The following is a 21,671-nucleotide window of genomic DNA, read 5'->3' on the forward strand; positions in this document are numbered from 1 at the left end:
ATGAAGTTTCATCATTCTGGGTAAAGTGGTTCTCAAGTTACTGACCAGAAATGGTTTTCAATGTTCCGGCCCCTGTGACCTTGATCTTTAACAGTGACCCCAAAATCATTAGGGGTCATCTACTTTGCATGATCAATCATCCTATTAAATTTCAACATTCTGGGTCAAGTGGTTCTCTAGTTATTGATCGGAAATGGTTTTCAATGTTCAGGCCCCTGTGACCTTGACCTTTGATGGAGTGACCCCAAAATCAATAGGGGTCATCTACTCTTCATGACCAATCATCCTATGAAGTTGCAACATTCTGGGTCAAGTGGTTCTCTAGTTATTGATCGGAAATGGTTTTCAATGTTCAGGCCCCTGTGACCTTGACCTTTGACGGAGTGACCTCAAAATCAATAGGGGTCATCTACTCTTCAAGACCAATCATCCTATGAAGTTTCAACATTCTGGGTCAAGTGGTTCTCTAGTTATTGATCGGAAATGGTTCTCAATGTTCAGGCCCCTTTGACCTTGACCTTTGACGGAGTGACCCCAAAATCAATAGGGGTCATCTACTCTTCATGACCAAACATCCTTTGAAGTTTCAACATTCTGGGTCAAGTGGTTCTCTAGTTATTGATCGGAAATGGTTTTCAATGTTCAGGCCCCTGTGACCTTGACCTTTGACGGAGTGACCTCAAAATCAATAGGGGTCATCTACTCTTCATGACCAATCATCCTATGAAGTTTCAACATTCTGGGTCAAGTGGTTCTCTAGTTATTGATCGGAAATGGATTTCAATGTTCAGGCCCCTGTGACCTTGACCTTTGACAGAGTGACCCCAAAAACAATAGGGGTCGTCTACTCCATCAGCCCTACAACCCTATGAAGTTTGAAGGTTCTAGGTCAAATGGTTCTCCAGTTATTGCCCGGAAATGAAGTGTGACGTACGGATGGACGGGCTGACAGGGCAAAAACAATATGTCAATATGGGGGGGGGGGGGGGGGGGGGAGAGACATAATTCGATGTTACTACTAGAGGTAACGTTCGTAAACTCTAGGTTGTTCTTCACAGCTATCAGTATGCCACCGTGTGCATCTGATTTCCGGTCGTTCCTGTACACGTTGTATCCCAAAGAGGGACTGAAGAATTCTGATGGGCTGATGTCGCTACTCAACCAGGTTTCTGTGCCTATGATTACGTCGGAAGAAACGGTCTCCACAAGGATATCAATGTTCTTGCCCTATGCTCTGGAAATTGACTGTAACAATACGAAAGTGTTTCTTGTTGTTATGGATGCTAGGGTGGTAGGCTTGGGTGAGGATGCTGCTGTCGGACTGCCGATGGATGACATAGTGGAGTCAAAGTGTGAATCGCTTAGTCTGGCTGCAGAGGTATGGCTAGGAGTAGAACATGTCTTGTCGCTGTCTGATGAGTATATACTACTAACACTATCAGCCACAGAGGTCGGGATGTCATAGAGTATTGTTGAATGGTTGGGGTTTCCACAACCTGTGCAGTACCATGAATCAGATGTGTTAGCGAGGTGATCATAGACTTCTGTGGTCATCCCGACACACGACTTGTGGTTCCACTGGTCACATTTATTGCATGCGATGGCATGTTGACCGAAGTCTACTACTTCGTTGTCGCATATTCGACATGGGTACCTCTGTGGGTGAGGCGGGCCAGGGTTCTGCTCAATGCCAGCAATGAGAAGGAGAATTAGTCGATGAGCTGATTCATGGGGGTCTAATGATGTACATTTTATGAGTTTAATGTCACGTAGCCATATATAGATGGAATGATATGGCAAACAAGGGGCTGCGTTCAATAAACGCTTGATGCCCCCGGTGGCATCCTTGTCGATACAAAGCAGCTTAAGTCCAAAACGAGGTCAAGTTCAAGGTCAAGGTCAAACTGAGGTCAGGTGATGTCTGAAGATGAGGAATGGTCACAGGATACATCTGTATTAGTATCAAGTCATTCTAGTTAGGGGTATTGATGATAGTTAACCTCGTACGGACGGACGAACGGATGGACAGGACAATCACTATATGCCTCCCGCATCAGTAGATGCCGGGGGCATAAAAATCGTGCAGGATGGTAGAAATGACAAAGTACCTGCAGGATTTGGAGGACTGTGCTCACAAAGGGAAACAGTGCTGGGAACGACTGTGGGTCCACCACTGATCTCTGCAGGTGGTTCACTAGGTTTTGACACAAAAGCTTGTAGTTGAATGCCAGTAAGATTAGCAAAGTGCCTCAATACCGGCTGGAGAGGACTCCGGCTAGGACAAGTTGCAGTGAATCTTGTGACTGGGTGGTGAGGAGTGTAGTCCCTATGGTAATCAGTACCTTGGTTTACTGGGGGTACATCATTGATCTCAGTACATTGGTTTACAGATGGTATACCATTTATCTCAGTAGTTGGGATGGAGTGTGGAGGAAAAATGTGAAAACTGGTACAAAATGCAGTTCTACTCACGTGCGAATTTGGGGTAGTGTAATTTCTATGGTAAACTAAACAAGGAGTGACTAGGATACCACCAATAATGTCTGAAGGCTTGCTGTGGATGGTAAACACCAGCAAAAGAATGATGTACTTCATTATTCAGTTTGTTGACATTTGAAAAGTTGTTGTTGTGCCGCTGTGGTGATCAGGGTCAATCAGGTGTAAGCGTCTGTGTGATGCAGATTTTAAAGGAAAATTTTCAAAAATTGTTCAATCTGTTAAAAATCCAATAAAACTTATCAAGATCTTATCAGATCGGTCTGGGAGGCTCTGAAAATGAACGTCAAAACAGTTTCTTGTTGATCTTATCTTGTAATCGTCTAGAAAATGATGATTTTGATGCTCTCTGGACAAAGTGACTGCGTTGCTCCGCGCATGCGTGTATTGGGGTAGTGTACAGATAATGCTACAGAGTGTATTGGTTATCAATAACCAATACTGTTGTATCTATATGGGGTAAAGAGTTAACATGTTCTTCATCTTCTACTTTCATAAATGTAATTTGTCTTTACGTATGTATCTTGTGTGTACTATTGATATGTCATTCTGTATTCATGTCAATTGCTGGAAGAGGACCATGATATACGCTACGAGTCAAAGTTCCAGAGGCAGTAGAAGTTAATTACACATGTTTCATAGGTCTTACCTTATAATGATACTACAGACAAAGTTTGATGAATATGCATCCAGCTGTTCATGAAGTTGTTAAAAGGTATTTCTTTATTTATTTCTAGTGGTCCATAAAAAGCAGCTGAATGTCCCTATTCAAACACCTTACAATGATACTACATGTTATTGAGAAGATGTCCTTTACAGGCATTTTTATTTTCAGCCCTTGTGTCCCCTTCAAGGTGCCAAGGCCATTTGGAAAAAATCTTAAGAGGACCTTACAATTATGCTACAAAACAAGTTTGATGAAGATCCATCAAATGGTTCATGAAAATTAATCGTTTAAAAATATTTCTATTTTTAGCTCTGGTGGTGCACAATTAGGATCAAGCTCCCCCATTTGAACACAATTTGGGAGAGGACCTTATAATAAAGCCATATATCAAGCCTGATGTTATCAAATGAGTGGTTCATAAGAAGAAAACTTTACAAAACAAGAGATCACAGAGTGATCTTGGCGCCCACCAATGTGCCATTTTGGAGTGTTCCAAATTTCAAGACTTACTGACTAGCTCAAGGTCAAATTTCATTTCCGTACACAACACTGTGCATGTGGTCCAAATTCGAAAGCTGTAGCTTGAGAAATGTGAAAGTAGGTCACTAGATCAATCTTAAGGTCAAAGTTTAATTTGGTACACAAAACTATGCAAGTGGTCCAAATTTGAAGGCTTAGCTTGAGAAATGTGAAAGTAGGTCACTAGGTCAAAATCAAGGGTCAAATTTCACTTCAGAACACAAATCTATGCATGTGGTCCAAATCTGAAGCCTGTACCTTCAAAAATGTGAAAGTAGGTCACTAGGTCAATGTCAAGGTCAAAGTTTGTTTCGGTACACAATCCTATGCATGTGGCCTAAATTTGAAGCCTGTAGCTACAGAAATGTGAAAGTAGGTCACTAGGTCAATCTTAAGGTCAAAGTTCATTTCGGTACACAAAACTATGCATGTGGTCCGAATTTGAAGGCTGTAGCTTGAGAAATGTGGAAGTAGGTCACTAGGTCAAAATCAAGGTCAAATTTTATTTCAGAATACAGAACTATGCATGTGGTCCAAATTTGAAGCTTGTACCTTCAAAAATGTGAAAGTAGGTCACTAGGTCAATGTAAAGTTCAAAGTTTGTTTCGGTACATAAAACCATGTATGTGGTCCAAATTTGAAGGCTGTAGCTTGAGAAATGAGAAAGTAGGTCACTGGGTCAAAATCAAGGTCAAATTTCATATTCGAAACACAAAAACTATGCATGTGGTCCAAATTTGAAGACTGTACCTTCAAAAATGTGAAAGTAGGTCACTAGGTCAAAATCAATGTCAAATTTCATTTTGAAACACGGAAACTATGCATATGGTCCAAATTTGATACCTGTACCTTCAAAAATGTGAAAGTAGGTCACTAGGTCAAAATCAAGGTCAAAGTTTTTTCAAGTGCACAAAACTATGCATGTGGTCCAAATTTGAAGGCTGTAGCTACAGAAATGTGAAAGTAGGTCACTAGGTCAAAATCAAGGTCAACTCATGTCAAGGTTCATCTTGCCACTCAAAAATATACATGTCCAAATTTGAATGTTGTAGTTACTGACAAGAAGATTTTAAAAGCTTTTCCCTATATAAGTCTATATGAACCATGTGACCCCCGGGGCGGGGCCATATTTGACCCTAGGGGGATAATTGGAACAAACTTGGTAGAGAACCACTAGATGATGCTACATTACAAGTATCAAAGCCCTAGGCTTTGTGGTTTGACAAGAAGATTTTCAATGTTTTTCCCTATATAAGTCTATGTAAACCATATGACCCCCAGGGTGGGGCCATATTTGACCCTAGGGGTATAATTTGAATAATCTTAGTTGAAGACCACTAGATGATGTCACATACAAAATATTAAAGCCCTAGGCCCTGTAGTTTTGGACAAGAGGTTTTTCAAAGTTTTTCTCTATACAAGTCTATATAAACCATGTGACCCCCAGGGCGGGGCCATATTAGACCCCAGAGAAATAATTTGAATCATCTTGGTAGAGGACCACTAGATAATGCTTCATACCAAATATCAAAGCCCTAGGCTCTGTGGTTTTGGACAAGAAGGTTTTCAAAGTTTTTCCCTATATAATTCTATGTAAATTATAGAAATAAACAAAGGGCCATAACTCACTCATAAATTGTTGAACCAGTCTGATTTTCAGGGGGACACAACTAGGTTACCAATACATCATTCTGACAAAGTTTGGTCAAAATCCCCCCAGTAGTTTCTGAGGAGATGCGATAACGAGAAATTGTTAACGGACGGACGGACGGACGAACGGACGGACCACGGACGCAGAGTGATTTTAATAGCCCACCATCTGATGATGGTGGGCTAAAAATTCTAGCAGGGGCCAAATGCTGCCATATGAACACCTTTGAGAGAAAACCTTAAAATAGTGCTAAAGATCAAGTCTGGTGAAGATCCACCCAGCAGTTTATGAGAAGAAGTAGTTTTTAACAGGTATTTCTATTTTTAAGTCTAGTGGCACCATAAAGGGGCCAAGTGCTCTTGTTTGAACAAGATTTGGAAAGGACATAAGAATGAAGCTACAGACGACGTCTGATGAAGATCCATCAAGCTGTTCATGAGAAGTCATTTAAAGCTTTTTCTATTTTTAGCTCTGATGGCTCCTAAAAGGGCCAAGCTGAAACACTTGAACAATTTGATGTAGCACCATACCAATATGATTAAGACCAAGATTGGTGCAAATCTGACCAGTAGTTTCAGAGGAGATGCCATCTGAAGAAAAGTGGGGATGAACAGACGACAGACAATGAGCGATCACATACCTCAATATCAAAGCTGACAGCTTTGAAATATATACCTAGAGATGCCAACATGTCATGGAGATCTTCTTTGTCAATGAATCCATCTCTGTTTTGATCAATCATATTGAAAGCCTCTTTGAACTCTTGTATTTGTGCTTGATCAAACATGGCAAACACATTAGAGGTGGCACGCTGAGCCCTCTTCTTGCCAGTTGTCTTTTTTGTTTTACGACTGGACATCTTGATGTCTGTTTAATACTGAAATTAAATTTCTTTATTATTCAGAGCTGTTTCCTGGCAATCATACTACAATCAAAGCGCTGAAAGCACAGAAAGGTTGAAACCTTTCGAAAAAATGTGGTTCTGGTAAGAAGTTAGTTCAATAACATTAAATTTGCACAGGGCGCCTTTTAATATTCTAGCGTAATTTAATTACATATCATGAACAATACAACGCACCAGTAAAAAAAATCTGGGGCCATTATTTAGCGCACTTGTACCGCCGAATGCATGTAGACTAGATTTTTAAACTGCTTTTATATGAACTCATAACTTAATGAAATAAATCTTAATTTAACACAACCAATAAATGCTGGTTACACCCATCAATTATAATCATATGCACACTACACAGACAATAACTTAGTAACGGGCCGCATTTTTTATAAAATCCGACCATAAGAATACTTTGCGTCTAAAATCATTTTTTATAATAAAGAAAACTGGACAGTTTCGTGTTGTGATGCAAAAGCAAATTGATGTAAATTTCACTTTCAAGACAGTATGTTCAATGGATGTGTAAAATAGGTTTTCTTTGTCCCTTGTTGGTATTTACCTATCACATTTTAGTCACTTCCACCGTGAACTTGTAAAACCTTCCGCAAGATATTTTGCGGAAAGTTCTATTGGGAGATTTATAAAAACTTCTATAAAACATCAGAATATATGAAATGTCAAAATCGTAAAATATTGAAGTCCGACGTTAAATTATAAGTAAGAAGTGTGTATGTAACCTTCACTTTCACAGGAGCTGGTATTTAAGGCATGAAGGTAGTTATTCGCCGGATATGCCACCATGGTCTACTCGAATTTAGTCCATATAAATAGATTTTTCATGACTAGTAAAACCTATTTTCATGTCAAATATCAGCTTTATTTATGCTTGTTTAGAAGAATGTCTGCTGATGTTTTAAGCTATGTTATATGCTTCAAAAAGTTAGTCGAAGCTGTTTGGTAAAGTTAAAGTAAAGTTTGTATTTCCCGCTGTCTACCTATACCATAATTATTTGCGTTTCCAAACAATGTTTATTTAACAGAAACTACAAACTCATTGTGTACATAAATGCGCTTCCCTTGTTTCCAAACTGCGCTTATCATTCAAGAAAGATAAAACAAACAAAAGTGTCATTGTGGTCCTGCTGCTCACCAGGGTATCAAATGCTATTCTCAAAGTAATCAGATCTCCAATAGTTCAACTCCAATATTATTTATGTTTACTACTGTGTAAAGTTTTTTTTCTATAATTGTAAGTTGAAGCATATTTCCAAGAATTGCTAAATTGTGGTGATAAATTAGTAAATCAAAAGAATTATCAAGCGTAAATTAGAAGGATAAGAAAATAATATTGTAAAATCAGAAGACTACAGGCAATGCACATCGTACAGTATCAGAATGCACTTACTGCAGGCACAACACACAGAAAAGTTCAACTCCAAACATTCAACACCTCAAAAGTTAAACTCCAAGATCATTGCGTCCAAGTTTGAAGCCTGTATCTTCAAAAATGTGAAAGTAGGTCACTAGGTCAATGTCAAGGTCAAAGTTTATTTCGGTACACAAACCTATGCATGTGGTTCAAATTTGAAGGCTGTAGCTATAGAAATGTGAAAGTAGGTCACTAAGTAAAGATCAAGGTCAAAGTTCATTTCAGTACACAAAACTATACATGTGGTCCAAATTTGAAGGCTGTAGCTTGAGAAATGGGAAAGTAGGTCACTAGGTCAAAATCAAGGTCAAACTAGGAGATGCTTTTGTAAAAAAGCGCATGTCTCCCCCAGTGCATAGTCGTATAGGCAAGAAGTCAATAGGCGACAGGAGCGAAAGTCAAAGAGACACTGATGGTTGGCTGCAATAGGGATCATCTACTTGGCATGTCCAATCATACCGCTAAGCTGCAACATTTTGGGCCTGGTGGTTCTCAAGCTATGAATTGGAAACAGTTTTCCATGTTCAGGTCCCTGTGACCTTGACCTTTTTATCGAGTGACCCCAAAATCAGTAGTGGTCATCTACCCTGCATGTCCAATCGTCCTAATAAGTTTCAACATTCTGGGTCAAGTGGTTCTCAAGTTATTGATTGGAAAGAGTTTTCTGTGTTAAGCCCTCTGTGACCTTGACCTTCGATGGAGTGACCCCAAAGACATCAGGGGTCATCTACTCTGTAAGTCCTATCATCCTATGAAGTTTGAAGGTTCTAGGTCAAATAGTTCTCAAGCTATTGACCAAAAATGGATTTCAATGTTCTGTCTGCTGTGACCTTGACCTTTACTAAAGTGACCACAAAATCAATAGGGGTCATCTACTCTGCATGTCCAATCATCCTATGAAGTTTCAATATTCTGGGTCAATTGGTTCTAAAGTTACTGATCAGAAATGGTTTTCCATGTTCAAGCCCCTGTGACCTTGACCTTTAATAGAGAGATCCCAAAGACGATAGGGGTCATCTACTCTGCATGTCCAATCATCCTATTAAGTTTCAACATTCTGGGTCAAGTGGTTCTCAACTTATTGATTGGAAAGAGTTTTCTATGTTCAGCCCCCTGTGACCTTGAACTTTAATGGAGTGACCCCAAAAATACCAGGGGTCATCTACTCTGTAAGTCCAATCACCCTATGAAGTTTGAAGGTTCTAGGTCAAATAGTTCTCAAATTATTGACCAAAAATGAATTTCAATGTTCTGTCGGCTGTGACCTTGACCTTTTACAGAGTGACCACAAAATCAATAGGTGTCATCTACTCTGCATGTCCAATCATCCTATGAAGTTTCAACATTCTGGGTCAAGTAGTTCTCATGTTATTGATCGGAAATGGTTTTCCATGTTCCGGCCCCTGTGACCTTGACCTTTAACAAAGTGACCCCAAAAACAATAAGGGTCATCTACTACGCATGACAAATCGACCTATGAAGTTTCAACATTTTGGTTCAATTGGTTCTCAAGTTATTGATCGGAAATGGTTTTCCATGTTCAGCCCCCTGTGACCTTGACCTTTAACAAAGTGACCCCAAAAACAATAGGGGTCATCTACTATGCATGACAAATCATCCTATGAAGTTTCAACATTTTGGTTCAAGTGGTTCTCAAGTTATTGATCGGAAATGGTTTTCCATGTTCAGCCCCGTGACCTTGACCTTTAACAAAGTGGTCTCTAGAGAGGTCACAAGGTTTTTCTATTATTTGACCTATTGACCTAGTTTTCGAAGGTACATGACCCTGTTTTGAATTTTACCTAGATATCATCAAGGTGAACATTCTCACTAATTTTCATGAAGATCTTATGAAAAATATGGCCTCTAGAGAGGTCACAAGGTTTTTCTATTTTTATACCAACTGGCCTAGTTTTTGACCGCACGTGACCCAGTTTCGAAATTGACCTAGATATCATCAAGGTGAACATTCAGATCAATTTTCATGAAGATCCATTGAAAAATATGGCCTCTAGAGAGGTCAAAAGATTTTAATAATTTTAGACCTACTGACCTAGTTTTTGACCGCAGTTGACCCAGTTTCAAACTTGACCTAGATATCATCAAGATGAACATTCAGACCAACTTTCATACAGATCCCATGAAAAGTATGGCCTCTAGAGAGGTCACAAGGTTTTTTTATTATTTGACCTACTGACCTAGTTTTTTAAGGCACGTGACCCAGTTTCAAACCTGACCTAGATATCATCAAGGTGAACATTCTGACCAATTTTTATGGAGATCCATTCATAAGTATGGCCTCTAGAGAGGTCACAAGGTTTTTCTATTTTTAGACCTACTGACCTAGTTTTTGACCGCACATGACCCTGTTTCGAACTTGACCTAGATATCATCAAGATCAACATTCAGACCAACTTTCATACAGATCCCATGAAAAATATGGCCTTTAGAGAGGTCACAAGGTTTTTCTATTAGTTGACCTACTGACCTAGTTTTTGACGGCATGTGACCCACTTTTGAAACTGACCTAGATATCATCAAGATGAACATTCAGACCAATTTTCATACAGATCCCATGAAAAATATGGCCTCTAGAGAGGTCACAAAGTTTTTCTATTATTTGACCTACTGACCTAGTTTTTGACGGCATGTGGCCCATTTTCAAACTTGACCTAGATATCATCAAGGTGAACATTCTGACCAATTTTCATGAAGATCTCTTGAAATATATGGCCTCTAGAGAGGTCACAAGGTTTTTCTATTTTTAGACCTACTGACCTAGTTTTTGACCGCACATGACCCCGTTTCAAACTTGACCTAGATATCATCACGATGAACATTCAGACCAACTTTCATACAGATCCCATGAAAAATGTGGCCTTTAGAGAGGTCACAAGGTTTTTCTATTATTTGACCTACTGACCTAGTTTTTTAAGGCACATGACCCAGTTTCGAACTTGACCTAGATATCATCAACATGAACGTTTTGACCAATTTTCATGAAGATCTTGTGAAATATATGGCCTCTAGAGAGGTCACAAGGTTTTTCTATTTTTAGACTACTGACCTAGTTTTTAATGGCATGTGACCCAGTTTCGAACTTGACCTAGATATCATCAAGGTGAACATTCTGATCAATTTTCATGAAGATCTGGTGAAATATATGGCCTCTAGAGAGGTCACAAGGTTTTTCTATTTTTAGACCTACTGACCTAGTTTTTGAAGGCACGTGACCCAGTTTCGAACTTGACCTAGATATCATCAAGATGAACATTCTGACCAATTTTCATAAAGATCCCATGAAAAATGTGACCTCTAGAGTGGTCACAAGCAAAAGTTTACGGACGGACGCACGGACGGACGACGGACACCGCGCGATCACAAAAGCTCACCTTGTCACTTTGTGACAGGTGAGCTAAAAAAAAGTTATGTCCGAAAAACATGCCAAAAATGTCAGGAGTGCAAAAAAAATGTGACACTTTAAGAAAAGCTTAAAGTTCAAAATATTATATCAATGTCAAAATGTATATGAGAGAGTAAAATATGTATTTTTATTTAAGTTGAATGTCTTGACTATAAGATAACATCAAACTATGGTTAATATAAGAATGTTTAAGACAAAATATAAGGCTGAAAAGGAATGAGGGTGGTAATGTTATTTTCCATAAAAAATCAGTATAAATTTATGTAAATGACTACAAATTTTTGGTACTAATGGTATTTCATAACCTACACTTAGTATTATAGAGTAACATGTATAAATAACTTATAAAAGTAATAATTTAATCATAATATCTCTCAAATCTATTTCTAACATTGTATATCGCAGTGGACCCAAATTTAGTCAGGAGTGAAACATTTGCACTGAATGAGCCCGTGTTTGAAAATGAAACATACCAAATGTATTTTTCCAAGTAGTGTGTGTATTGTAGCAATCATAAAAGACAGTCATGAGTGAAGTTTGTGTTTCTGTATGGAGTACGTGGCATGTACGTAAATGTCAGGAGTGAAACATTATTTTCATTTTTGGTGCTATTCTTAAAACAGGGCTCGATTTAGCACTGGACCGTTGGCCCGTGTCCAATTAAAACTCTCTCGGTCCAACTCGTCCTCTATTGAGCTGGTCCGTCGGTCCAGTTCGAAAAACTGGGTAGACAACGATAATAAACTGATACGTGAATAATTTTTAGTACGAATTTATTACGCAAATTTTGATTGGACGCTGAGTAGTCTGTAAGCCAATTGAAAACGCGCTATGTACACCAATATGGCGGCCTCCAGTAGCGAATCTCCGAAAAAGTTTTTTTCAATATTTGGTGTCGCTAGTGGCCGTAAGGTAAAATCGGCGAAAAAAAAACGAAGAGGAAAAAAATGGAAAAGGCTAGACAGTACGAAAAATCCAGAAAACGTAACTTTGTAGATTCCTGGTTAAATGAATTTACGTTGTTGAACTATTGTGAGCAAAATGGTATGACATGTGTTATTTGCTCTCGACATGAAAAGAAGCAAACGGATCATGAATTTATCAGAGGGTATAAGAAATTCAAACATGATCGACTTACCAACCATGAGAAAACAGAAATGCACTCTGACAATGTAAAAAAACATAATGCAGTTTTAAACCCAGACCAATCTCAGGCTGCTAAAGAATCAGGTCATTAAATCAGACAGTCATATGTAGACTTAAAATTTGTCAGATTACCAGTCTGATAAGGATTATGAAAGTGAGTATGACTCTGACATTGAAACATATGTTCCTTTTATTGAGAGAAAAAAAAATGAAATGACTTGTTTCAAAAAACTATATAAACTTGACAGTTTCATGTCACGGTACAATTGAAACCTCTGAACTATGTTAATCAGGCTTAAGTAGAAAATAAATGAAATGACATGTATTTTGTCTTATTTTGTGACATGTAAAATACAGTGTATGGTGGTTTCAAAGCCTTGTCGTTTTTGGTCCAGCTCAGTTGGATCCGGGCCAACTGATATTGAGATGAGGTGGTCCGGATGTCCAGCTCAAATTCTAGCCTTAGGTCGAGCCCTGTAAAACTAGCATATTATAAAGCAACACTGTTCAGCTGGGCATTTTTTAAAATTCTGGGTGATGAATGGAGGATATCACTACAATCTAGTTCATTTAAGGTAAGTGTTTTACTGCTATATAAACTGAAATTGATACATTAATAGTTTAGTAGCAGAATTTTTTTTTTTCCTGAAAGAACCTAACATGCCCTATGCACAACTATTGTTGTTACTGATCACTTGTGTGAAGTTTCATTAAATTGTGTCAAGGGGATGAGGATAGATGGAGCGCACAAGATTGTGTCTACGGACAGACAGACGGACGGACAGACAGACAGACAACCTGAAACCAGTATACCCCCCCCCCCCCTTACAACTTTGTTGTCGGGGGGTATAAAAAGTAGAAAACAAGCAATATCATTGCTGAAAGTAATACTAAAAACACTAAAGCTATCACTGAAGCTGATGAATGTACCCCACTCCCCTGCACACACTGACAAAAACAAAGTTGTAGATGAAAGAATGAAATCTAAACAGAGAGAATGGATAAAAAAAGTAGAAAACAAGCAGTATCATTGCTGAAGGTAATACTAAAAACATTAAAGCTATCACTGAAGCTGATGAATGTACCCCACTCCCCTGCACACACTGACACAAACAAAGTTGTAGATGAAAGAATGAAATCTAAACAGAGAGAATGGATAAAAAAAAAGTAGAAAACAAGCAGTATCATTGCTGAAGGTACAGTGAAACACCGCTCGCTCGAGCATCGATGACTCGAATACCCAGGCTTGCTCGAGCAATTCATGTGGTCCCGGCCGATTTCCTTCTATTTTCTATGTGAAATTACCATGGCTTGGTCGAGCATCGATAACTCGATCGCTCGAGCATGACGTCTGGTCCCTGTGTATTAATTTACTCTTTGTTGCTTCTGGCAAACTCGAGCAGAGGTGTCGAAATTTTTCACACCTTCGGTGGTCAGAATATATCAGTTAATTAAAAATTTTCACACACCGTGAGAACTGCGTAGTCTATTCCACGACTATCCTAAGTGTTTGTTTGTCGGTATATTTGATCTGATAATGATAATGAGAATAATTATTGATAAAAGGTTGAAGAAAAATTTTATTGATCAGAGATGAATTACTGCTTACTTAAATCTTCTGCGGGACCGAGAAGATTGTCATGAGATCTTAGTATTTAATCAGCAATTGTTTGCATGCAAATAAAGGAAATAATATAGCCTTTTCATAAAATTGAGAAGATAATTTTGATATGCACTTGTTGATAAATAAAAATAAAAAGTCCTTGTTGTTTTTTCACAAGTCCCATTTACAAATTACGTATTGAAACGTCTATCATAGATAACGTTGTAATATGTTTTTTTGAAAATGTCACAAGTATGTTATTATTACGCATCACCGTTTACTCTGCAAATGGTCGCGATGACAATTGGTATCGGTAAAACAAACTTCAATTTTCTTCTTATGTTGGTCAATGTTCGGGTCGCTCGAAACCATGGATAACTCGAGCATTTTGCTCATCCCCTTGCGACCTAGAGCGAGCGGTGTTTTACTGTAATACTAAAAACACTAAAGCTATCACTGAAGCTGATGAATGTACCCCACTCCCCTGCACACACTGACACAGTACATTGCAATTTGATGCACACAAGACTGCATAATTATGTGTAGTGTATGTATAGTAATACAAATGTCATAACTCTGCAGAATATTTATCAAACAGAACCTAACATGCACAGTTCACTGTACTAGAGTTGATACTGATCACTTGTGTGAAGTTTCATTAAATTTGTATGCAATGGTTTGGAATATTAGGAGTGTACAAGATTGCATTAATTTTGCAGACTGTATGTATATGGTTTATTAACAAAATACAAAGTTCCATAACTGTGCAGTACTTTTTTTCTGAAAGAACCAAACAAGCACCATGCACAACTAGCAGGGCCCTCTCTACATTTTGGGGGATTGGGGCCGGGGCCCTTGGAGGGGGGAATTTCGCGTTGTTTTCAAGGGAGGGGGGAATTCATTCTGGAGATATGACATCTGATCATAACCCCTTAAATTAAGGTCAATTGAGTATTACAGATATCAAACTAATGTGAATATATCTGAAGTATTGTACAGAACATAATCTACTGAAAACAGGCAACTTTTGTTTTCTTTTATTAAATCAGTTATGTGACATCCAATCGAGGTTCACATGTCGTCATTATCGGTAGCACTAGCAGTATCCACAGACATTGTCTCAGCAGCAGCCGGAGCAGGGCTTCCCTTCATCGTATCTACCTGATTGTGCATGTCTGGCCCTGATGAAACAGCGGTGTCCGTACCAGTAGTTTTTTTTTTTTTTGAGAGCATGCTGCTTAAAAAGCAAATCTATTTTTGCGCATTTCACCCCTGTTGCATCCGTGATCTTTTTACGGTATAAAGTAATACTAGGTAATTAATAGCTACTACAACCAAGAACATGTTACAGCATAATAACAATTTCTGTTTCAGGTCATATAATCTCATATTGATAATAAATTTTTATCAAAATTCATTTTAATTTGATGAGGTTTTTCTTCAATATTTTAGTTTGTTAGCAGAAAAGTGCTAAAACACTGTAAAAATGTATCCAAAAACGTACTATCCGGATACTGGTACACTTTTGGAATGTCGTCTGAAATGTTGTTTTTGCTCAGTTAACTTGGTCCACTAAGGTAAACCAGAGATAGTTCCTCAAATAATGATGCTACTTTTCATTAAAAATTGCATTGCAAGTCAAGTTTTTGTAGTGAATTTTGGAAAAATTGCGTATGTCATCGGGTGTAATTAGAATCGTGAACGGACATTCTAAACTTTTTTTACTTTCCAAATTCATTTAAATTTGTGGATTTTCTTGTTGATATTAAGGTACATTAAACAATGATCTAATTTAAAGTTTGCATGAAGAAATCATGCAGGACACTTTTCACATGCTCGGTAATCAGCTGGTCGCTTAATTACGATAATAATTGGCGCATTTTTTGACAGTATGCAGGCTCAATACGGGTAACGCTTTATCAATTAATGTTAACACTTCATTGATTCTCATTACCTATGTTCACTCGCCGTGACGTAACTTGCTGATAAAGAAAAATCAGCATGGCATGTCCACAGGATAAAGGGCGGGAATTTAGCAGAAGATCAAAGGCAGGAGGGCATGACCGCGAGTGTTTATTTTGAATACACGTGTTTATCGTGGACATAGTTTTACTGTAGGAAATGACTGATAAGAGGAAGGATTATCAAAGGAAAATGTCTCCGGGTCCCGAGTGACGCACAGGCAATTATCATGCTGGGTCCTCTGAGCGTTTTTTGAAAGTCAAATGGAACCCCTGAGTAAAACTTTATCAGGCCCATTAAGTAACGAGACACTCCTAAGACTATCGGGTATCGATTTTTTTCTTGATTTTTTTTCTTTCGAGGGGGAATTTTTCTACACTTGTGGGGAAAAAAACATACTATTTCGAGGGGGGAACGGGGCCGAATTTCAGCCCCAAAAATCAGCAAACAAGGGCCCTGACTAGGGTTTCTACTGATCACTTGTCTTGAGTTTCATCAAATTGTGTGCATGGGTTCAGGAGATTAGGCATGCACAAGAATGCATATGCAGACTATATGTATATAGTATAGTAACAAAAGACAAAATCTTATAACTCTGCATTTTTTTCAGAAAGAACATAACCTGCACCATGTACAACCACTGTTGTTAAATTCCACTTTTGTGGAGTTTCATTAAATTGTGTCAAGGGGATGAGGAGAGTTGATGTGCACAAGATTGTGTTTATAGAAAGACAGACAGACAGACAGACAGACAGACAAAATGAAACTAGTATACCCCCTTACAACTTTAGATTTTTTGGGGTAACAATTGGTGAGAAAAAGATTGTGTCTACAGACAGATGGACAGACATGCAGATGAACAGACAGACAGACAGACAACCCGAAACCAGTAAACCCGCCTTACAACTTCAATGTTCAGGGGGTTTAATTACAATATTAGAAACAGACACCTCAAATGATATGAGATAATCAAGTTTATAAGTAAAGTTAATACAAGAGCACCGCCTTGCGGGTGCTGACGCTCATCTGATTTTTTTTGTGTAAAAGAAATATTGTCCTACCCATGATTTTCTAAGTCTAAAAAGGGCCATCATTCTTGCAAAAAGCAGGATAGAGTTATGTTTCTTGATGTACAGTGTCCACTTATGATGGTGAAAAACTGTTGCAAGTTTTAAAGCAATAGCTTTGATAGTTTATGAGAAAAGTTGACTTAAACATAATACTCAACCAAGAAAATGATTTTTTAAGTCCAAAAGGGGCAATAATTATTGCAAAAAGCAGGATGGAGTTATGTTGCTTGCTGTACAGGGTCAGCTTATGATGGTGAACAAGTGTTGCAAGTTTCAAAGCAATAGCTTTGATAGTTTAAGAGAAAAAGTTGACCTAAACATAAAACTTAACCAAGAAATCTGATATTTTCTAAGTCCAAAAGGGGCCATAAATCTTGCAAAAAGCAGGACGGAGTTATGTTTCTTGATGTACAGGGTCTGCTTATGATGGTGAACAAGTATTCCAAGTTTCAAAGCAATAGCTTTGATAGTTTAGGAGAAAAGTTGACCTAAACATAAAACTTAACCAAGAAATCTGATATTTTCTAAGTACAAAAGGGGCCATAAATCTTGCAAAAAGCAAGATGGAGTTATGTTTCTTGCTATACAGGGTCAGCTTATGATGGTGAACAAGTATTCCAAGTTTCAAAGCAATAGCTTTGATAGTTTAGGAGAAAAGCTGACCTAAACATAAAACTTAACCAGGCAACGCCGACGCCGACAACCGCTCAAGTCATGACAATAACTCATCATTTTTTTTCAAAAAATCAGATGAGCTAAAAATATGACTTGTGAAATATTTAGCTCTTATTTCTAAATATAACCTTGCAGTTCACATAATTTTGCAGGTTGAAAAGGTGGATGAACTTGAAATACAGTTGAGGTTCCTTCAGAAGACACTGAGGCCGTCCGGGAGTTAAAACATGATCAAACAACAATGTGTCCTGGCATTCACTAAATGATATTTTACAAACTCTTAACTCAGCCTAAACTGTTGCCTTGTAATGGAATCAAATGGAGTTCAACAATGACAATTCATGAAAACTGGTCCCAGAGTTATGCACCTTGTGTCACAGGGTTTCAGAAATCCCATGTCCGGAGCCCGGGGGCTACCAGAAACTTCTGTCGGGCTACTAATTTTTTGAGAGCGTGTCCGGCGGGCTACCTTGAATCTCCGTATTGAGTAGCCCAGAAATCAATAATGTAGTCTTCAAATATAATTTTGATAGTTGTATATAATCCCCTTATCAAGAGATACATGCCCGAGGCTTTAATTATCTTAACACCTACTGTCACAATCGGCAAACAATTCAGGCCTTTTTTTATGCTGATTTTAGGGCCGAAATTCGGCCCCATTCCCCAATCTAAAAAGTATGCTTTTTTCCCCACCTTGGCCAAAAATTCCCCATGCAAAATAAAATGAAATTAGTTTTGATTTTCAGTCCTGATTTTAACAACTTTTCAGCAAATATATTCCTCCAAACAATGATTTCGCGACGTAAATTTCCCCTCCAAAAGGGACCTGGTACCCTTCCCCAAATTTACAAAAAAAGGGCTGCAATTAACCATTTAATCGTACCCGCAGGCAAATGTTTACAAAGCATGTGCAAGATTGATTTTAGACTGATCCAATAACATCAAAGTCGCTGATAGGTATTGTTTAAAACAATATGCAAACCAGTCTTAAAATTACGTCATTTTAGCGCCACCTGCCATTCAGTTTCGCTGACTTGATATTTATCGAAAGAACAGATATTTGATATTGAGGCAGTTTAGTGCTTACACTGTTTGTTTGTTTTTCAATTTAAATATTTACCTAACAGGCAAAAAAATCGACCATGATTTCGCAAAATATCAGAAAATATATAGAATTTTGGACAAACATAAATTCGGATAAGTGAATACGGTCACACATTAAACCGGAATCCACCTAAAAACCGGAATACACCGGAATACACTTTGCATTACCGGAATACACCTGTATTTTTTAATTAAAAGGTATTTTTGAAGTGTTTTTGATATAATTCAATCATATTTATCATAAATAATTAATATACGAAAGGAAAATAAAATACGTTCACGCAAAATAATTTTATACGAGATTGAAGTTCGGCGTCCGCGCCGGAAATTTCCATAACCGAAATATACCCGTATTTCAATAATAAATGGTATTTTTGTAGGGGCTAATGCAGAAAACATTTGAGTATAATATAAAATAAGTTTACAAAAGGAAAATAAAATACTTTAATTAACGCAAAATGATTTTATACGAGATTGAAATTCGGCGAGCTTACGGAAATGTTGCACGCTTACGTCGCTGTGACTAGATACCGGAATGTTGATTATTGGAAATTATTTAATAGTTTCTTCACATTTTATTTAAAAAATGAAACAAAGAAAATAATTTATGATAAAAAAATATCGATATTCAATTTATAAATGAATTATAGACAAAATACGGGTCATGACATAACCGCGCTGATCGGAAAGGGCTTAACATGATCGGAAAGGGCCTGTCATATGTTTATTATTTGAAATCATTAATTGTTTCTTCATATTTCATTTAACAAATAACACAGAAAATAAATTAGGAATTATAAAATAGCAATTTTCGATTTTAAAATGAATTATAGACAAAATACGAGTGGCATAAACCGCGCTGATCGGAAAGGGCATAACATGATCGGAAGGGGCATGTCACGTGTTTATTATTGGAAATTATTTAATTATTTCTTCAGATTTCGTATAACAAATAAAAAAGAAAAGAAATTGAGAAAACAATATCAATATTCGATTTTTAAATGAATTATACACAAAACACATGTCAGCGCATAAACCGCGCTGATCGGAAAGGACCGACCATATGTTTATTATTGGAACTAATTGAATTATTTCCTCAGAATTAATCTGATAATTTAACATGTTTAAGAAGAAAATATATTTTGAAAAATCAGTTTTCAAAAGAATTATATCATGTTTAATATATAAATATACAAACGTTTACTGCGTTCATTGCCATAGCACAATTAACATCCTTTAAATGTATGCGGCGTAACAAACACGTGTCTCTGATTAGTCCCGATAGAGTTTGATTGGATTATCACACCTATTGATAATGAATTAATCAGTATATTTGAAAGCACACACAAGTGACATGTGACAAATAATGTCTAACGAGGGAAGTGCAGTTAAATATGATAAGCTTTTATTTAATTTCATTTAATTGTCGATATTATTGCAAATTGAAAAATTGAAGAAAAACAGGAACATTCAGTATATTTTTTATTTTTGCACACGAAAAGCTTATATAGCCATATACATATATACTTAAATGTATCAACACTTATTCAATGTTTTACTAAAACAGCGATGAATTGTAGATTTAATCATACATTGGCCTAAATTTTTTACGAGTTGACATTCCAGATACACCATAGAAGGCACATTTATATATTAATGCATATTGCCCTTGGTATGATTTTCCAGGCGTGTAACATAACTGTCATCAAATATTTTTGTCTATGGTGAATATATCATATTATTGAATGAAGCATATTTACTCGACGGCAGATTATTTTGACAACGAAAAGCCGTAAAAACATCCTTAACTTTCTTTAAATATTTTGATTGATACTATAGCAATCAGTGTCTACTCAACATGCTCAACTTGTTGATTGACAGGTGACACTCGAATAACATGCCTGTTGTTATTAACAATTATAAGGTACTTACGATTTGAAAGTATATTTCAAGAATATTGGTTATTATTAAAGTTCAGTAAATAAAGAGTGGTCTGAAAGAGAGAGGAAAAAAACGATGATTTTAACAACTCAGAATTTATACAAGTATCATTATTTCTTCATTCATGGCGGTAAAATAATTCCTCTGTTTCCTGAAATATGTCATAAAGGAATATCATATTAGCATATAAAAAGATATTTTGAAATAATTTGAACTAAAAAATTGAAACTTGAAATTTACCTACCTAAGTTGAAAGCTGAGAAAATTATGGCGATTGTGGTTCATCAAAGAATGCGCAAATTTCCCGTGCGCTCAAGAAATTTTCAACCTCGTATAAAAACGTTTTGCGCGTGTTAATTTGCTTTTGTAAATTAATTTTTCATTTTAGATATGATTTAATTCTGTCATAAACCCTAAAAATACGATTGATTAAAGAAATACGGGTGTATATTATAGAATTTTAGGACATGGAAATTCATCCACGAATGCGCAAATTTTCAGTGCGCACGCCGATTTTCAATCGTGTACAAGACGTAATGCGCAAAAGCATTTTAATATCCTTTCGAAAATTAATTATTTATGATAAATATGTTTGAATTCAGTCATAAACCTCTTCAAAAATACCATTTGTTGAAGAAATACAGGTGTATTTCGGTTATGGTAATTTCCCGAGCGGTCGCCAAATTTCAATCTCGTATAAATCGTTTTGTGTTAAATATTTTATTTTCCTTTTGTAAACTTATTATTTATATTAAACACGAATGATTTCTGAAAAAAAAAAAAACACTACAAAATACCATTTATTAATAAAATACTGGTGTATTTCGGTTATGGAAATTTCCGGCGCGGTCGCCGAATTTCAATCTCGTATAAAATCATTTTGCGTGAACGTATTTTATTTTCCTTTGGTATGTTAATTATTTATGATAAATATGATTGAATTATATCAAAAACACTTCAAAAATACCTTTTAATTAAAAAATACAGGTGTATTCCGGTTATGCAAAGTGTATTCCGGTGTATTCCGGTTTTTAGGTGGATTCCGGTTTAATGTATGACCCAGTGAATACACAGTGTCAAGAAACTAAG

At 37.0% G+C, this 21,671-nt stretch overlaps 1 protein-coding gene across 1 annotated transcript in view; it reads right to left on the reverse strand.

The window, feature by feature from the left end:
• Positions 1-21,671, reverse strand: part of LOC123524459 (myosin regulatory light polypeptide 9-like) — a 76,998-nt gene that overhangs the window by 43,062 nt on the left and 12,265 nt on the right. Inside the window, exon 2 of the mRNA XM_045302668.2 lies at positions 6,009-6,210. Within this exon, the coding sequence (XP_045158603.1) occupies positions 6,009-6,192 (184 nt within the window). The 5' untranslated portion in view covers positions 6,193-6,210. The remainder of the gene's footprint in view (positions 1-6,008; positions 6,211-21,671) is intronic.

The sequence above is a fragment of the Mercenaria mercenaria genome, chromosome 3, assembly GCF_021730395.1.
Source record: "Mercenaria mercenaria strain notata chromosome 3, MADL_Memer_1, whole genome shotgun sequence".
Taxonomy (NCBI): Eukaryota; Metazoa; Mollusca; class Bivalvia; order Venerida; family Veneridae; genus Mercenaria; species Mercenaria mercenaria.